General features: G+C 43.1%; 1 protein-coding gene across 2 annotated transcripts in view; it reads right to left on the bottom strand.

Annotated features, from left to right (window-relative positions):
• The window catches only part of TOX3 (TOX high mobility group box family member 3), a 72,293-nt gene extending 55,836 nt beyond the window's left edge, over window positions 1–16,457 (bottom strand). Inside the window, exon 1 of one of the 2 annotated variants that reach the window (XM_085071871.1) lies at window positions 15,750–16,457. In XM_085071871.1, the coding sequence (XP_084927997.1) occupies window positions 15,750–15,851 (102 nt within the window). In that variant the 5' untranslated portion in view covers window positions 15,852–16,457. The remainder of the gene's footprint in view (window positions 1–15,749) is intronic. The other variant, XM_085071870.1, reaches the window with a different exon arrangement.
• Window positions 16,458–16,980: the final 523 nt, after the last annotated feature.

Here is a 16,980-nt window from a genome sequence, read left to right as displayed (position 1 = left end):
ATGTCATAACTATAATATCCATCCTGTGAAAATCAGATACTTTTCTAGTGTCTTAAATGCAGAATGCGAAAGTTCCTACCATACACTAACATTTTGGGTACCACTACATACCACAAAGATTTAGGTTGTAACTAGGACTTCGAAAAGTGTTGAATTATCCAGTATAGGATTTTGAAGTTCACCACATTCCCCATTCATCTCACATATGGGCACTTTTCTCAGTTTGTGCAACCAGCAATTGGCATCAAACTACAGAGGAAGAAGAATGTAGAATGCAGTAATTAACATCTACTAAAGTTAAAAGCTTCCTTCAAAAACCTTCTTCCAAGAATGCTGTGCACAATAAAGTTTTATTTTCTAGGTAAACTACTTTATATCTCTGAATTTGAGGTGCTACTGTGATTTGTTTTTCTATGTATCAAAAGCAACAGGGTTTCTAGGAAATTCTAATGTTTCAACTACCTCCCTTTGGATGAATGTCTCTAAAAAATACTATAGAGAATAAAAACTGAATTATCATGTGGATGAAATTCTGAAGGAAAAGAAACTCTAAAACTTAATTATAGAAGCAACAGTCAAATCACATATATGAAAAGCTAATGGGTAACTGCCAAACCAAACTGATGGGCTTCATTCTAGCAATCCCTTACAGCAAGGTTACATGGAGCTAAACAAAAATCATTTGCTTTAGGATGTCATGAGTTAATGAGCATCCACACAAGCAGAGGGATCCAGACAGCTGTATGAAATCAACGTGGTCTAGACAGGTCCCAGTGACCAGCTCAGTCCCACTTGAGAGCAAACCCTTTCCCAGCAGAGCCGAGCTGGTTATCCTGAATGGGAAACAAGTGCTTCATTCTCCCACTGCAGGGACCTGCCAGGCAAAGGCTGAGGCAATCCCACTCTTCCAGAACTGTTTTAGCACAACAGAGCAAGGAGGATCAAATGGATCTTTGCTGCCTATTCACCTTGTAAAACCCTAGGATCATCCACATCAGAAGAACATCAGGAGATCTCCAATCCAACCTCTGCCCAAAGTACAGGCCACACCAAATTGAGGAATTTCTTGCTTGGGGCTTTTTTTTTCAGCCAGGTCTTAAAAACCATCAAGGATTTTGGGCAACCTCTTCCAATACTCTGTTATCCTCAAAGTGATTTTTTTCTCTTTACATCCAGTCCGAAGCTCTCATTTCAGCTTGTGCCTGTTACCTCTCAGCCTCTCACCCTGAACCCTCGTGTCCAGTCTGGCTCCATCTCCTCTCAGTCACCAGGGATGCTGCCAAGTCCCCTGAAGTCCTCCCTCCTCCAGGCTGGTCAAGTCCTGCTCCCTGAGCCTCTGATCACAGGGCAAGTGTGGCATTACTGACCATTGCTCAGACCTTCACTCCAGGGTTTTATTTTTCAGTCCACAAGGACCTGCTGGTCCTTTCCAAGAGATGTGCTTCCCTGCCCGTCAGACCCCAGCCCATATCTCTCACACCAGTACCCTATAAACGGTATTTGGTACATTAGGCCAAGGATAAATACCAAAATGTATTTGGTACATTAGGCTAATTTGGTACATTAGGCCCCCCATCAAGTATTCCCTTTTCTAAAGCCCACTAAACAAGAAAAATAATATTTTTTCACTCTTTTTTTTTTCTTCATCCAGATAAGGTATTTTATTACCCATTCTGGTGCACAAGCATAAACAAATAAAATCCCATTGTTAGTACTTAGAAGCCAAAGTAGGAAGAATAATTACTTTGGACAATTGAGATTTTGAAGAAAACTTTTTATCAGCTATAGTCACCTGATTCAAAGTTTAACTTTCAACTATTTCAACCCGCTCTTCAAAAAAAGACAAAGCTAGAATATTCTTGAAAAAAAAATCTCTACTGATCTTTAATTACACTTTAATAGAACAAAATTAACATACACATCCCGGGACATATTAAGAAATAGCAGCAATGAAATTTGACAATAAGGTTTTTGCAATTAAACTGCCTTGTAACCAAGCAGCAGATATTCACAGTACATTTCAGAACTCAGTAATTCCCAGAAAACCATACTGCAAATGCAAATAATCAGATATCTGAAAATGAGGCTACCAGCGTTCAGAAGGAGCATTCCATATATTAGACCTTCAGAAGTAGCATATATTTGCTACTTTTTAAATTTTTCTGGATTTCTGCAATTAATCTAAAGATTTCTTGAGTCTGGAACTCAAAACCAGTTCACCCAAATGATCACTTCCAAGAACATCAGCATGCTACATCCAGGGCTATGAATGAGAGGCTTCCAAAGAAATCTGTGACCTATCAGGTCTTTGACTCTGTCCAACACACTTGGGCCACCTCAGTCTTAAACGATAACTAAACTGATTCCACTCCAGTTGAATTCTCAAGGTACTAACATACAACTTTTGCACAATTTTACCTCTATTTAATATAACTTTTCAATGCAAATTACTTGGAGGAAGCTTCAATTTTACATACTTCAACCAAAGGACTATTTCAAGAGGACAAAAAATAATCTTTGTTTAAAATGAAAAAAGCACCTACATTTTTCTACCATATAACAGGCTTGGAAAAGGAAATGCAGAAAAACAATAATTATATCAATTAGAAAAATATAAAGCTAATAATAACAACAATGGTAGTAGAGGATAGTAGAAATGTCCCTATAAGAGTAGATAAGCTGTTATTTTTTTTACACTCAGCTAAAAATATATACAAATGAACATCACAGGATAAAGTACAAAGCATATTTGCAGGGAATGCTGCATTCTCAAATCCTGAGGCAGTTACCAGAGCAGAGGTAAGTTAGCAGAGCATGGAGGTGAGGAAGAAGATGATTACCTGCCAAACACCCACATCAAGACAAGCTATCTAAGGATTTGATACTACACTTCCAGAGGCTGTCAAGGTTCCAGATGTGGATTGTTCCACCACCTCTTTCACACACTCCAAGGCCTTTCCCTCCCTCCTCACCAGCACCAAGGAAAAGCTCACCACTTCTGAAGGAAGAACTAAATAGTCTCTCCACATTCACTAGGAGATACTAGATAACTACCCACCACCTATAAATCTCATTGCTAATAATTCCCCGCTATAAAATCAGACTTCGGACATTAATTTTCTTTATTAGCTGTTCTGCAATACTCCAAAATTGTTATTGAGTGTCTAAGTAACTAACACACCTGTGCTTGCCTTGTCCAGAGTCTCAAATACTCACAGAGTGCATAACACAAATTCAATATCACCTATTTCAGAATGTAAAGATGAAACCCAAAAGAACAACATTAAACAAGATTAAAAGTACAGCCAACCCCATGGCCTGTGTTTCACCCAACCAAACACATGACATTTAGCACCAACTCTGAGCCTTAAAAGTGCTCCTTCCTGATGGGAAGGCTGCCTCAGCAGCTCAGCTCTCTGCACAGAAAGGTTTCTTCTCACTCTCAGTCTCAGCTCACTGTCAGCGTTGGTACAGCCACACTTGGAACAACACTGTTTTCCTTCTCACCCTGCTCTTTCCTTTATTACTGTTAAGCCATAGATACTTCAGGTCTGTTACATCTTCTTTTCTTATAAAAAATAAATTCTCCAATATAAGGTACTTATTAAAAAGAAAAAAGGCAAACAAAAACCAATGCACTTTTCTGCCAGACCTGCAATTTTACGTGTCAGTTCTTTCACACTTCAGGCATGAAGATTATCTAGATGTTCTCAGCTAAATAGCATTTTCCTTCATTTTTGTTTGGTATCTAAGCCAGAGAAAACATAATAATCATTCATTTCTTTAGCATAAGTACAGACAAAACCATTGAGGCAAATGTGTTGGTTCTGGTAAGAAGGAGAGGCACAGCAGAACTGGTGTTTGCCAGCAGCCAGAGTTAACACCAACACCACAGCCTGTCCTCACAGAACGTATCAGCAGCAGCACTGATTGCTTTGTCTTGTCAGCAGGTACAAAGAACTGGCTTTATCCTTTCAGGAAATGAATGGTTCAGTGCCCAAGAAACTACTATTTTAAAATACATCCTCTGAGCTGAGCTCTTCCCAGCAAGTTTATGAAGCTCAATTCAAAAGCAGATACAACTCTCTTCTTCAAAGAGAGCATATTCCTATGTGCAAGAGCAGGACTGCACCCCTTCCTTTTGAATCCACAGAAGATTTTCTTACAAAGTAAGGATGAGAAAGGAAAAGCTGAATATGTTTTAAGTCAGCTCCTACATGGAGTTTGGTTTGTTTGTCTCATTGATTGATTATTTTTTTAAGATAAACATAAATCAGCTTCACAGGGAAAACTTCAGTAGCTGGGATCAATAAGCAACTGGCCCTTCTCTAGCATACATACTGAGATTCATCATCTAAAATCCTCTTATTTCTTATTTCTGCATTCAAAGATCCCTGGCTACTAGAGTTTTTGGGGAAAAAGGCTGCAGATAGGAGCTCCTTTGCTTGGGTGCCATAAACAAACCAAATGGAGAAGCAAAGATGAACCTGCTTCTTTCTTTTGATCAAATGAGAACCAAAAAACAGCTCTTTAAAATGTAGGGGAAAATTTTAAATGTGAAGAACAGGTATTTTCATACCTCTCTACCCCTGCTGTTTGCCACCTAAAGAAAGAAGTTTAGGAACTCAGAGAGACTAAGAACACTTGATCCTCAAATCGTAAATATTTATCGGTGTTTCCTAGCCACCATTCCCTCTTTCTTGTCAAGGTGTTCCATATCCATTTCTCTGTCCTTTGAAATCAACAAATGGCCATTTCCTTTGGCAGCAGAGAATGCAAAGACTGCTTCCTACTACAGAAATGTAGAAGATCAAGCAAAACTCTAAGAATGACTAAAATAAGAACTGGGGAAAAAAAGTCATTAAAATTAAGAAGATCAAAGATTTCTGTCAAAATTCTGTGTCAGATTTGTGGTCCACTGGTTGTACTCACTGTAGCTGCAAAGTATCAATCTGAGTTCGTGAGTCTGAAGGTCCAGAATAACTTTCCTCCGTGGATATTGCTCCTTCTTTTACTTTCTCATTTATTTTAATAGAAAAAGGGTTACATCTGGGGGAGCAGAAAGCAAAATGTATCCTTGATATCAGGTCTCACCCAAGCAGAGAATAAATGAAACTCAGAAGATCTATAAATGCTTTATGTAGTCTAAAATTATATGGATAGGTACTTACACTATCATGATTTCTAGACTTTATCCTTTCATGTGCATTTAAAACACTCTATTGACGTCACGGTATTTTAATGGAGTGCTTTTTGAGTCACAGAAACACTCAGAATGAGGCGTATCAACAGTATTCACCTGCAGTTAGTCATAATGAATCAAGCCCTTTATCATTGTCTGTCACTTATGCCTTATGATGGAATAACCTTAAAAACTTCTATTTAGAAATAATTCGGCATAAGCACACAAATAACATGGACTATGATGCAGAGTGCACTATAATGGAACTCAGTTAATTTGCAATCCCAAAGCTACAAGCAATGATAAGGAGCCTCATGATCTCCAAAGATGTTTGTATCCTAATGTACATATTCTGTGCAGGAGCCAAGGGCCCCTCCCCACATTTTCCAAGCAGTGGAACCTTGTTAGAACTTATGCAGACCAATACAAGTTGTCTGAGCTTTAAAAATGTGTGACTGTCCAAGAGTCACGTTTTCGATTTCACATTTATTAGTTACATGTATCACAAGTAATAGCTGCCAATTTTCTTTACAAAACCCAACGCAAACCTCAAAAAAAACCAAAAACAACAACAAAAAAAAAAGCCAACCAAGCCCTCTAATATGTTATCAAGCGAAGAATCAGGATTCTTTTCTGGTATGTAAACTCTCCACCAGACTATTAACAGAAGGGCAAATTCTGAGACCTTCCTTGAAAAATTGCTATTTACTAGAGACAAGAATACAGGAGATAGGCAGCACACTCGTATGATATGTTATCACCAGCAATATATTTGTGCTGATAGAAGTCAAAGCCAATCTTCACCAGCCCTACTCAAACACTTTCTAGCAGAGAAGACAGAAAAAGGCTGCTATCCTATCACAAGTTGTTTGCCAACTAAATTTAGAAAAACAGTTTGATACTTAAACTGGGCAAGCTATAGCTGCAGATTGAGGCAAAATAAACACAGAAGCTCACACTACCATTCTGTAGCTGTTTTTTGTGAAGAATTACAGGTGGAAGAGCAAGACTGATCTCTAAGCTGCACACTGGACACACCACACATCTGTGTATGCACAACACTGAAGTGCTGTTTGTTTGCCTGCTTGAGTAGGTATTTAATGAACGTATTTTCCTTTATGATCTCTGATTAATCACTCTGAGTCATATTTAGCCCTAGATTACACTGCCTGTCTTTCACCTACCCCAGTCAGAGCTGCACTGCACTAAGATTCTGTCCCAGCTGTGGGTGGCTCCATGGATTTCAGGTTTTTGGTTTGTGCCACCAGCCAGCAAGCCCAGGCCAGAGCAGGCAGCAGAGCCATGGGGAGATGAGAAAGCCACCCATGGAATGTGCTGATGCAGAGCTCCAAGAGTCCTCTCACAGCACAGGCACCCACAAAGCTGATTCCACAAAGGGAAAACCTCAGAACAAGTCATCATCTCTGTAAGGCAGGGCTGGGAGAGCAGGGGGCACTGAACCACTGATGCACAGGGATGGCTGATCCAGAGTGCTGGAAACACCCAGGTGAGAAACCACTGAGGCTGCACCCATGTCACATCCTTGGAACAACAAGGAGTCACACAATACCCAGTGCACCTCACAAGCATCATCCAAGACCCCAGCACAGAGCTATTATGTTAAAAAAAGGCTTAGATGAAGGTGTGAGAATGAAACAAAGGCACTTCTGCTCTGTCATAAACAGCAGGTAGATCTCTATCATGGAAGCAGTGATGCAAGCCGCTGTTTAGGAAGCCTGGCTGCCTTGTGTGACATAACATGTGATTTACCACTCCACGTGCCCTCCTTGGGTCTCAGCTGCACCACCATGGGAGCATAAAGATAGCTCTAAGTAGGTTTTAAAAATGTCAGGAGGAAAGGACAGCAGAAGCATCTGGTAAATCCTTTCATTTAATAATGTCCTGAAACTGCAAATTATTTGGCAGGACAAAATAAATGGATACAAATTACTTCATCTTATCATTTGAAATACAGCTATTGGACAGTCTCATAAAAGCACAAACAGAAAGTCACATAGGCATAAACATATTATTTACTTTAATGATTACTTTGTAGTGCAAATCTATACTAAGCTCTAGTGTTTGCACCTCACAGTGTATTTACATCTGTGGTTTGTCCAGTGTTGTCTTGAGATCAGTCTTGGTTTTACTTACAGTTCTGCTGTGAAAAAGAGCAGAGAAAGCATTGTAAAATTCTGTTTATCTTACCCCATGTATAGAATAGCTTTTATTTTTAATGTAAGGTATGCTTACATATTTCAAACTGTATCAAGTGAAAAAACAAGAGAAAAGAGAACCATGTTGGGTTGTGGTAGGAAACCACAACTACCAAGCTTTTTGCTACAACAGATCAATAGCACAACATCCCCATATTTACATGGCCACCTATTATCATCATCATTTCAGCCACATGCTTATCAGGAACCCACAAAAGTAACTGCATTAACCCACTAAAGCAAACAAAATTATCATTTTTCCATGCCTAATAAAATTCTTCTTTATTTAAAGAAAGTAAAGAGAGGTCTACCAAATCTCCTATCAGGAAAGCAGTTTATTGATAAAAGTAGAGCTTAACAATAGCATTTTATTAATAACAATTTTTATTAATAACAAATACTGAAATACAATATCTTAAACCATTCAAAAATTCAACTATTTGTATGAGCCTTACAACTATAAAGAGAGTAGCATAAAAAGACCAGCAGATAAATATGATCTGTTCTGAAAATAAGCTTCTCCAGCATTCAGCAATTGATTTCTGCATGGTTTTAACACCATTTTCATATCAAAATTAGACAGTTAATCAATATTGAGGTGGTTAAATATGTCCTGAACCTACAAACCTTTATATAATTCAGTGACTTTGAATACAGGAGTTGTCCCATTGGGATAGAAAGGATGATTCATAAAGCTCATGTTGTTCCCTTGCAAAAAAAAAAAAAACAAACCACAGAAAAACCCCAACAACAACAAAAACAACAAAAACCAACCCTACTTTATTAATCTGGATGTCTAAAACTATTTAGATTTTAGGTCCCTATCTAATTTCTCTCATATTAACTGTTTAGAGATTTACAATATAAACTATAACCACTTGGAATGCCAAACACAGCAGAGACAAAATTGACAAAATTTCTTAAGGAAACCAAATGGAGAGGAGAGGACACCTCGCCTCAAGTGACCAAAACCATCTGCACATAGATTTCATTTTCCACAAATCCTACCATACTGGTAATTTTACGTATTTTCAACCTTTTGTTAGGTTGCCCAGTTGATCAGAACTCTTCAGAATATTCAGTGTAGAGAAGGAAAATCCAAATACAAATGTATCTGTCTGAGAAATAACACAATGATTTAACCCAACCATCAATTACATACTTGGTAAAGCAGATGGAAAGTGAGGAGACCCCTGTGCTGCTGCCTCTGCAGCTCTCACCCCAGCCAGTAGCTGAGACCTCTGAACTTTATTTCAGAGGTTGCCAGTCCAAACCCTGGCATTTCATCCCAACACACCCTTTGTTTTTAACCTCTGTCACAACCCACTCTTCCCTGTTAGTCTCGGCTCTCACAAGTCTTTGGCCAGGAATGGTAATATATGGCTGTAGTGACCCAGACAGTAAGAAGGGCCATTACTTTAAAGCAGTGGAAATAAAACATTGAATTGATAAAAATTTCTCCCGTGAAACACCAAGGTCAGGCCTGATCTAATGCACACATAAGTGAAAGATGCCCACATTGTATTAGTCTCCTATGAGTGTAAAAAAGCTGTGATACAAGGGATACTTTCAACTTCCAGTTTTTGAGATTGGATTGCTTTTCCCTCTTGATATGGAAATTTTCAACAAAATGTGGCTGCTGGGCAAACTGGTTGTGCAGGAGTAAACAGCAAACACTGATGACAAGAGCTGGAACATGAACTATACTAACAAATTGAAAACTAGATGAGCTGTTTGTTTAAAACAGTTTTCATTTTCAATTATAAAGTAACATTGTCTAGTGTTAGTAGCACACTTTTACCAACAAAATTCAGTCAGCAGCACTGGTCAGTCATACTTCCAGCAGTCTGCTCACAAGACTCAGTTATTTTTAATGTGATAAAAATAGTATTGTCAGCTAATCTGCCCATTACCATGAAGTGTCTGAAGAAGCTCATGAAAACATCTGTTCAGATATTCAAGGTACCTGTGGCAGAAGCAGCTGTGTAATGACAGTCTCCCCTTCTGGTTTTACTATTTCACCTGCCCAGTAATGCCTGTGATTTTCAGTACATTGTTTCAGGTATAAACAAAGACAATACATTCAAAACAGGATTTGGACTGTTTTGACACATGCTAACATGCAGGGGAAAAGATACGACATAGAAATCTTGTTACAAAAATAAAAAATGAATAATGTCACAGCAAGCATGATCTCATCAAAGTCTTCATCTGAACAGAGTACAGAGGCAAAAACCAGAAGGCTCTTGTGTGACATTGTTATCTAAAGTCCTGATTAGATTTTCACCCCAGAGTTCTCAATTTTGGTAGCAATCATTGCAAAGATACTATGGTGACTGGCACTCTATAAATACATCGCACAGACAGGTAACAGTACAGAACACAGCCATCAGATAAGAGTGTGAAGCATTTGAAAATTCAACCCTGCCATTAGGCCTGGATAACAGTACTCAATTTTACAGCAGCAGAAATGTGATTACAGATAAAAAGGTAGGATTAGTGTTGTACAAATTCTTCTCCTCTTAAATTTGATCATCGTCATTCAATAGCTTTACTTAGGTTTTTAGGGAGTGTCAGAATTCAACAAATATATAGGCATGTATTAACTGTAGATTTAATAAAAGCTGCAGCACAAACCACAGGTCACAGTTTGACTGGCCTCGCTTTGTCAGAGACCGCACAAAACTGCAACGAATGAATCACACAACTGAGAGCCTCCTCTCCAGCCTGTGCCAAAGAATAGAGGCTGTTATTTCCTGGGCTTCCATTTTAGGTTTTATCAGAAATTTGCAGTAATTCATCATAAGGTTAGGCTGGACTGGTTTCCTCTACGTGAAGTACACCATCTGATGCAGGTGATGCTATGGGAATGAGGTTCTTGTCATCCCAGTGGATTTGGTCAGTGTTTCCTCACTCCAGAGCCAGAGGTGTAAAGTGGTTCTGCATGTCCATGGCACACACACAGCAGAGCTGTGATTGCTATAAAATATCACTAATTTAAAAAACCCACCCACTAGTTATTTCCATACATACCCTAAGTACTCCAAATATCTCTAAGCATTAAATTCAACTCTTCCTATATTAGTGTACATTACTGAAAGCATCTTACCAATATGGTTGCAACCCACTGAAATGAAAATATCTAAAAATATTTCTAAAAATTAACTTCTCCAAAGTATATTTTGTATTCAACCAACTCTCAACCAACAAATGGTACATTCAGTATAGGAGCTGCATTGTTTGAGCAACAGAAAAATGGTACACTGCACAATCCAATCAGTATCAGCATTACAGGCAATACTCATTCTGAGCACCACAGGCTCTTGCACAGTTGCTGCCTGTGTCATACAGGGGTTTCCTCTCACAGCCAGCTCTTTGGCTACATCAGAAAACCTCAGGGATGACTGGGCCTGAAAAACAGCATAATGCAAGACAGGGTGATAATACAAATTATAATTTTCATTTTGGCGCACATATTCATATAACCATTTCACTTCCTCTTCCAGGGACTAGGAATCATACATACAACAATTTTAGTGATGGATTGGACAGCCACGTGTTTTGGGAAGTTTTTTGCTCCACAGCAGTAGTTGCCTACATAGTCCTGAGGTTTTGAGATATCTGAGGCAGGCAGTTCAGCACACTTGCCACACGTGCCAGAAGATCAGTGGAAAACAGTGAAGATAAAATGTCATTCACTGAGTTGACACTGCAACAGAAAGTTCCCAATCCCTTGCCTTAATGTCTCCAACAAGACCTGTGTTTGTCTCTGCTACACATCTGTACTTTTTGGGAGCTCCTCGGTGCTTTGTGGCCCTTTCCCATCAGCTGTGGCCACCTCTGTCACAGGCAGGCTGTGCACACAGAGCACACAGCAGCCTCCAGCCACCAGAGACTGCCCCGGCTGCACCCAGCAGAGCCCAGATGTAAAGGAGCATATTTGCAGGGCAGCTGATGAGTGAGCATGGAGCTTTCTGTCTTAGCAACATACATGCACCCATTGTCTCTCACCATCTGCTGGAGGAGAGAAAAACCTATGCATATAGAGCCACACTAAATTTGCAAGAAGAGTAATTTTGAATCATTTGCATAACTGTAATCCACTTTTTCCTAACAACACACATTAATAGGAATGACTTAGAGCCCCAGTTTAGCTGCTACTGAACTACTGCTGTCTTTGCTTTACCTCTGGAAGAACAAGATAAACTTCCTGAGCTTCCTTGGTAAAATGAAAAATATTTCAGCCAAAAACATCAAGCTCTGACAATCTCATACGTATGGTAGTGCCTAAATTAAGGTATGTATGTTTGAAGTTTGTATCCTTCAAGGACAATCTGTGTAGTAGAGATAAACATTATAAAATGTAGGCAGCTAAATAATGAAGTAAGTATTCTGGAATTTAATATGATAACTCAAGAACTGAGCTGTATGTATTTAGGTTTTGGAGTTTTTGCTTTTTCCAAATGGCATTATAAGAATTACAGTTCCTTTACCAAAAAAAAAAGTCTACGCCAGGATGAATACTAGTTCCCTAAATATTTTTAGTACAAGACATATAATTTACTCAATAAGTGAAAAAGTTTGTTTAGAAAAAGCTACTCAACTGTAGAGAATGTCCAAAATCATTCTCCATCTGCAGAACCATAAAAGGGCTCAAAACAGAAGCAGAATGTTTTACAACAGCTGGTCTCTTTCAACTTTCTGTAATTTTTACAGCTCCTTTTTGGTGATTTTTTTTTTTTTTTTAGTATACTGCAGCAGGATTCTTCTAGAAGCAGGCAAACCACGATTTCACTTGTGCAATCCATGAAGCAGAAGTGGATCTCTGTTATCCCGAACCACCACCGGCCAGACACATGCAGGGTCAAGTTATGTACTCTCACATCAGGACTGAAAACTTATCAAATATGGCCCTGATCCAGCAAAGCACTTAAGCACATGCTTTACTTTAAACATGTAAGTAATCCTATTAGAGTAAATGAGATTCAGCATAAACCACTGGACTGAATCTCAGAATACCTTGGTTGTGGCCCTGATTATGTCAGTGACCGACTGTGTAACCTTGGACAAATCACTGCACTCGTGTGTCTGTATTTCCCCTCCTGCCCTCTACACATGCAGGCCATGTTGCACAGCATCTCAGCAAAAGTAATCCCAAGGAATCTTCCAGAAACTGCTGCACTACAAATGATGGCAGGGATGCTAATGTACATCAGCCCATTTTCAAATGCTTATCGTACTCAACACTAAACTCTCCTCCAAAAAAGGCCCAAAACGACATCCCATACCCTTAGCTGTTCTTATCCAGTATTCACAACCAATTTCAAAAGCACAACTTTGCTCTTCCAAAGCAGTTGGGATGGAATCCAGCTGAAGGGTACCTGCAGGTCATGTCCAGGACAGCTCCTCAGCATGCCTGGTTCCAAAACCAGGACTCAGGATGCACCTCCCCTCCCACCTCTGACCCTTCCTCACAGGGCACCTGAGATCCCAAGTGCAGTCTAGGGGTTCAGGGGTCAGTCTGCCACATGCCTGCCAGTGCTGTACCCACTGAAGGAAAAAGTCCTATCCTGTACCAACTGAAGGAAAAAAGTCCTGGGAAATTCTGTTTAAAGCATGCAGGTGGAAGGCAGCATTGTCTCACAGGGTGCAATGTATTTGCACTACAAGGCTTTATATTTGATATTTTTAGATACAAGATACAATTTTCCACACGCGGGCCATATGCCATCCACTCTATGTCTTAATGATGCTGAGAATATTTTCACATAAATAATTCTGCTTTTGCACATCTATACAACCACGCAGTCTGTTTACTCTTGCCATCACGCTGCTTCCCGGCAGTTGTCACAGGCAATGTCACTGTCACAAGGAGAATAAGGATTCAGCTCCTAACAATGAAGCAGGCACGGATGAATGGGCAGGATACTCAAATGAGTTTCAGAAAGACTTGAGGTGAAATACTGTCCCTAGTGAAATCAATAACAGTTCTCCCATTTACTTCAGCAGAGTAAATATTTCAGCCCTTTTTTTTCTGTGCCTCCTGGTCATCTCGTTGCCTAACAGAACAATCACTTATTTTCCTTAGAAACACAGGGAAAAGGACGGAAGACAAGGAAAGCAAGGCAGGGAGGCAGGATTTCAAAACAAATGAACTCTTTTTATCAGAATAATTTTTAAAAAACAGATTTACAATGATTCCTCTAGCTACAGATAATAAACAATGCCCAAAATGAGATTAGATTAACACACTTAAGACTATCCTTTCTAGGAACTCATTCACAAATTCCTCTCCTGTCCTTGAAACACCTGTACACCACGTTGCTGTTTTCCCAGCTGAGCCAATGAAGAGCTCACAGCAGCAGCAACACAATTCCGCGTGTGTCAGCCTGCTCCGGATCAGGCCTTTTGCATACAAAGATATCTATTATAAGACACAAGCATCAGGAGCTGTACTCTGTTAATTAAAATATTTTCTGCTGCAGACTGGAAGCCTGGCCTACGAGACACTTGCCAATATCATGTTCAGGAGTACAGCAACTGAAATGTGTTTCTGGATAAGTCAAAAGTTAGTTACTTTTGACTTTTTCTGAATGTGTGCTCTGTTCTCATTGTACAACGATGGGAAATACAGTCAGAGGTTATATATAACTGTGCACTAGCAGCAAGTTAATGAACACAAGAAACTACCGGTTTTCAGAAGATAATAAAAAATTCGGATGTATAAAAATTAATTAAGAAAGAGCCTACAGAGGAACCCGTACCTGAGCCTGAATAAATACATGCCGTGCACAACACAAGAAAGTCACCGAACAAGTGAAATTTACAGTAAACACGCTGTCTACCAGTAAGTGCTGCAAGTTTCCAAAATGAGCCGGCATATCAGCCAACAGCGGACATTTAGCACGCATTTTAGAGCTCTCGCAGTCCTTAGCAGCACCCCGAGCCGGGGCTGACATTTCATCTTTAATTCATGCTCCTGTGCCTTCCTCTCCGCGCTAACAAAGCCGCCCGCCGCCAGCCCGCGGGGCGCATGCGCGGGGCAGGGCTGAGCGCTCCGGCCGCACGGCCACTGCGGTCCGGCTGGACACGGCGACACCGCAGCGCTCCGGCCACCGGCACCCAGCGGCGCCCAGGGACCTGGTCCTGCTCAGCGACAGCGCAGGGCACCCACGGCGGCTACTCAGGAGAGATTTCTCTAGGAGAAAGTTTTCTCCAGCTAGTCAATCTATTTGAACGCACGTTGCTTCTCTCTCTGAAAGTGAGATTTGTATTTCAGCAAACTTTATCTCTGCATGTGGAAAGGGTTTTTAGAAAAACAGGATTTAACGTGAGTTTAGGCTTCATGCAGCACCCTTCTCTTCCTCAGCATCTCATACAGTGCCTCACAAAAGGCCCCAGAGGTTGGACAAACATAGCACCAGGAAAAACACAGTGTGAAAGGGATCTTTATGTGCATGTGTGAGGGCCCAGTGCTAATAGCTCAATGTGCTATTGACACATCACAGTGCAAACAGCTAAGTCTTTTTCAAAATAGCATGAGTCACAGTGTCATTCTTAACTTTGCCTTTCCCAGATTTGGGTAATTTGTGAAACAAATCATCCCCGCATTATTAAAACGCATTTCTGTAAATGAACGTAAGACACTGGGAAATGACTATTGCTTCTGACTGTAACGTTTACTCCAAACACTGCCCATGCCGCAGAGGTGTGAATAGACAGAAGTGGTACTGCAACTTCTCTGACAGCCCTCGCCAAACCAGAGCGTTAGTTACCTTCCTGGACCAGCAGCTGATGTGCTTTTAGATAATCCTCCGGTTTGGATAATCCTCTAGTTAGGAGCTGGCCATAACAGAGCCGGACTAAGCCGAGAGAACAGAGCAGAGAGAGGCTCTGTCCTCTCCTCGCAGAATCGTCCGAGCCCACCGGGCTCCCCCTGACGCGCCAGGAGCCGCCGCGGAAAGTTCGGCAAGTCCCGACCCCGCCGCGAGCGCTCCGCGCCCGGGACGCGCCTTTGTTCCCCGGCCGTGGGGAGCCGGATCGCCTCCCCGAGCTCCTCCCGGCTGTCTGCCGCTCGCATCCCTCCGAACCTCCCGAACACCGGCCCGAGGGCGGGTCCCCCGGGGCGAGCCCCGCAGCGGCCGCGGCAGGAGGAGGCGCGCGGCCCCGCCGAGCACAACTTTCCGGGACCGGGCATCCCCCGGCCCCGCGGAGAGCGGCGGGCGCACCCGCCCCAGGTTCCCCGCATCCCCAGCCCCGAACCTCCCCGCCCCGACGGAGCCCCAAGTCCGCTCCGCGGGCAACCCGGCCGGGCAGCAGCTCGAGGAGTTAACACCCGCGGCAATAATCACCTTGTTGTAGTTGTAGTAACCCAAACACTGGGCAAAGTCCAGGTTGGAGGGGTCTCCGGGGAGCGCGCTGCCCGCCGCAGCCGGGTAAAATCTTACATCCATGCTGGAGAGTTGGTCCAAGAAGTGCACTTGGAGAGACCGCCGGGAGGTTTAATAGATCCACCTTCAAGTGCCTTCCCCGGGCTAGGGGCACGGGCGAACCGCCGAGGGAGCGGAGCTGCGGGGCGCCGAGCCTGCCCGAGAGCGGGGACGAGCGAGGGCCGGGGGGCGGCGGGGACAGCGGGAACAGGCGGCGGAAAAGTGCAGGTAAACAAGGAAGAGAAGAGAGGAGGATGAGAGGAGAGGTGGGCAGCGGACCCCAGGTGGGTGCCCGTCCACCTCGGCGGGAGGAGGGGAGGGGAGGGGAGGGAAGGAGGGAGGAGGGCAAGGGAGCGGGAAGGAGGAGAGGGAGGGAGGGAAGGAGGGAGGGAGGGCTGTTGTTTTTTAAAAGCTCAGTGCCAAGCCACAGGCTTTGCCTCCGCATTCAGGAGCAGCTGCTGTACACAAAGGAGCCACGCGCCCGGCGCGGACGGACGGACGGACTGGCCGCCGCTGCTGCCCGCCGCAGCCCGCCCGACAAAGGCGGGGGACCGTCACCGCCGGGGGAGCGGGGCACGGCGGCCGCGGCCGCCCCGCGCTGCCGGGGACGGGGCGGCTACCCCGGACTCGGTGCAACAGGGCTGGGCCGGCCGGGCGCGCTGCGGGGCGAAGTGGCGAGCGAGCGGCGCCGCGCTGGCAGCGCTCCCCGGGCGGAGCGGAGCGGAGCGGTCGGGCCCGCGCCCCTCCCCGCCCCGCCGCGCCCCTCCCGCCGCCCGCAGCCCCCCCGCCCGGTGCGCGCCCGCGCCGCCGCTCGCCCGGGCCGGAGCGGGGCCGGAGCGCCCTGCCCATGGCTGTCCTCGCTCCCGGAAGGCTCCAGGTGAGTAACTTTCACCGCTTCCACCAGTTTTCTGCCTTTTTCTTTTTTTGTAATGCACTTTATCGATTCACACCGCTGCCTTGCTGCGTCAGGTTGGTAGCAGAAGAAACGAGATGTTTGTAACGTGCTGTCACGATCAGGACTTTAAAGCACAGTAGTTTGCCTCACTCACAGAAACCTCCTCACACTCTCAAAGTCTCCGGGTGATGAGTCAAAGCAACCCGCTAATAACCCAAATTTGTCTAGTCAGTTACAGGTACAGCCCAGCCGTGTCTG

Source organism: Lichenostomus cassidix, chromosome 11 (assembly GCF_008360975.1).
Source record: "Lichenostomus cassidix isolate B80296 chromosome 11, HeHo_3.0, whole genome shotgun sequence".
In the NCBI taxonomy this organism is placed as follows: domain Eukaryota; kingdom Metazoa; phylum Chordata; class Aves; order Passeriformes; family Meliphagidae; genus Lichenostomus; species Lichenostomus cassidix.
This window is presented reverse-complemented; position numbering and strand designations above follow the sequence as displayed.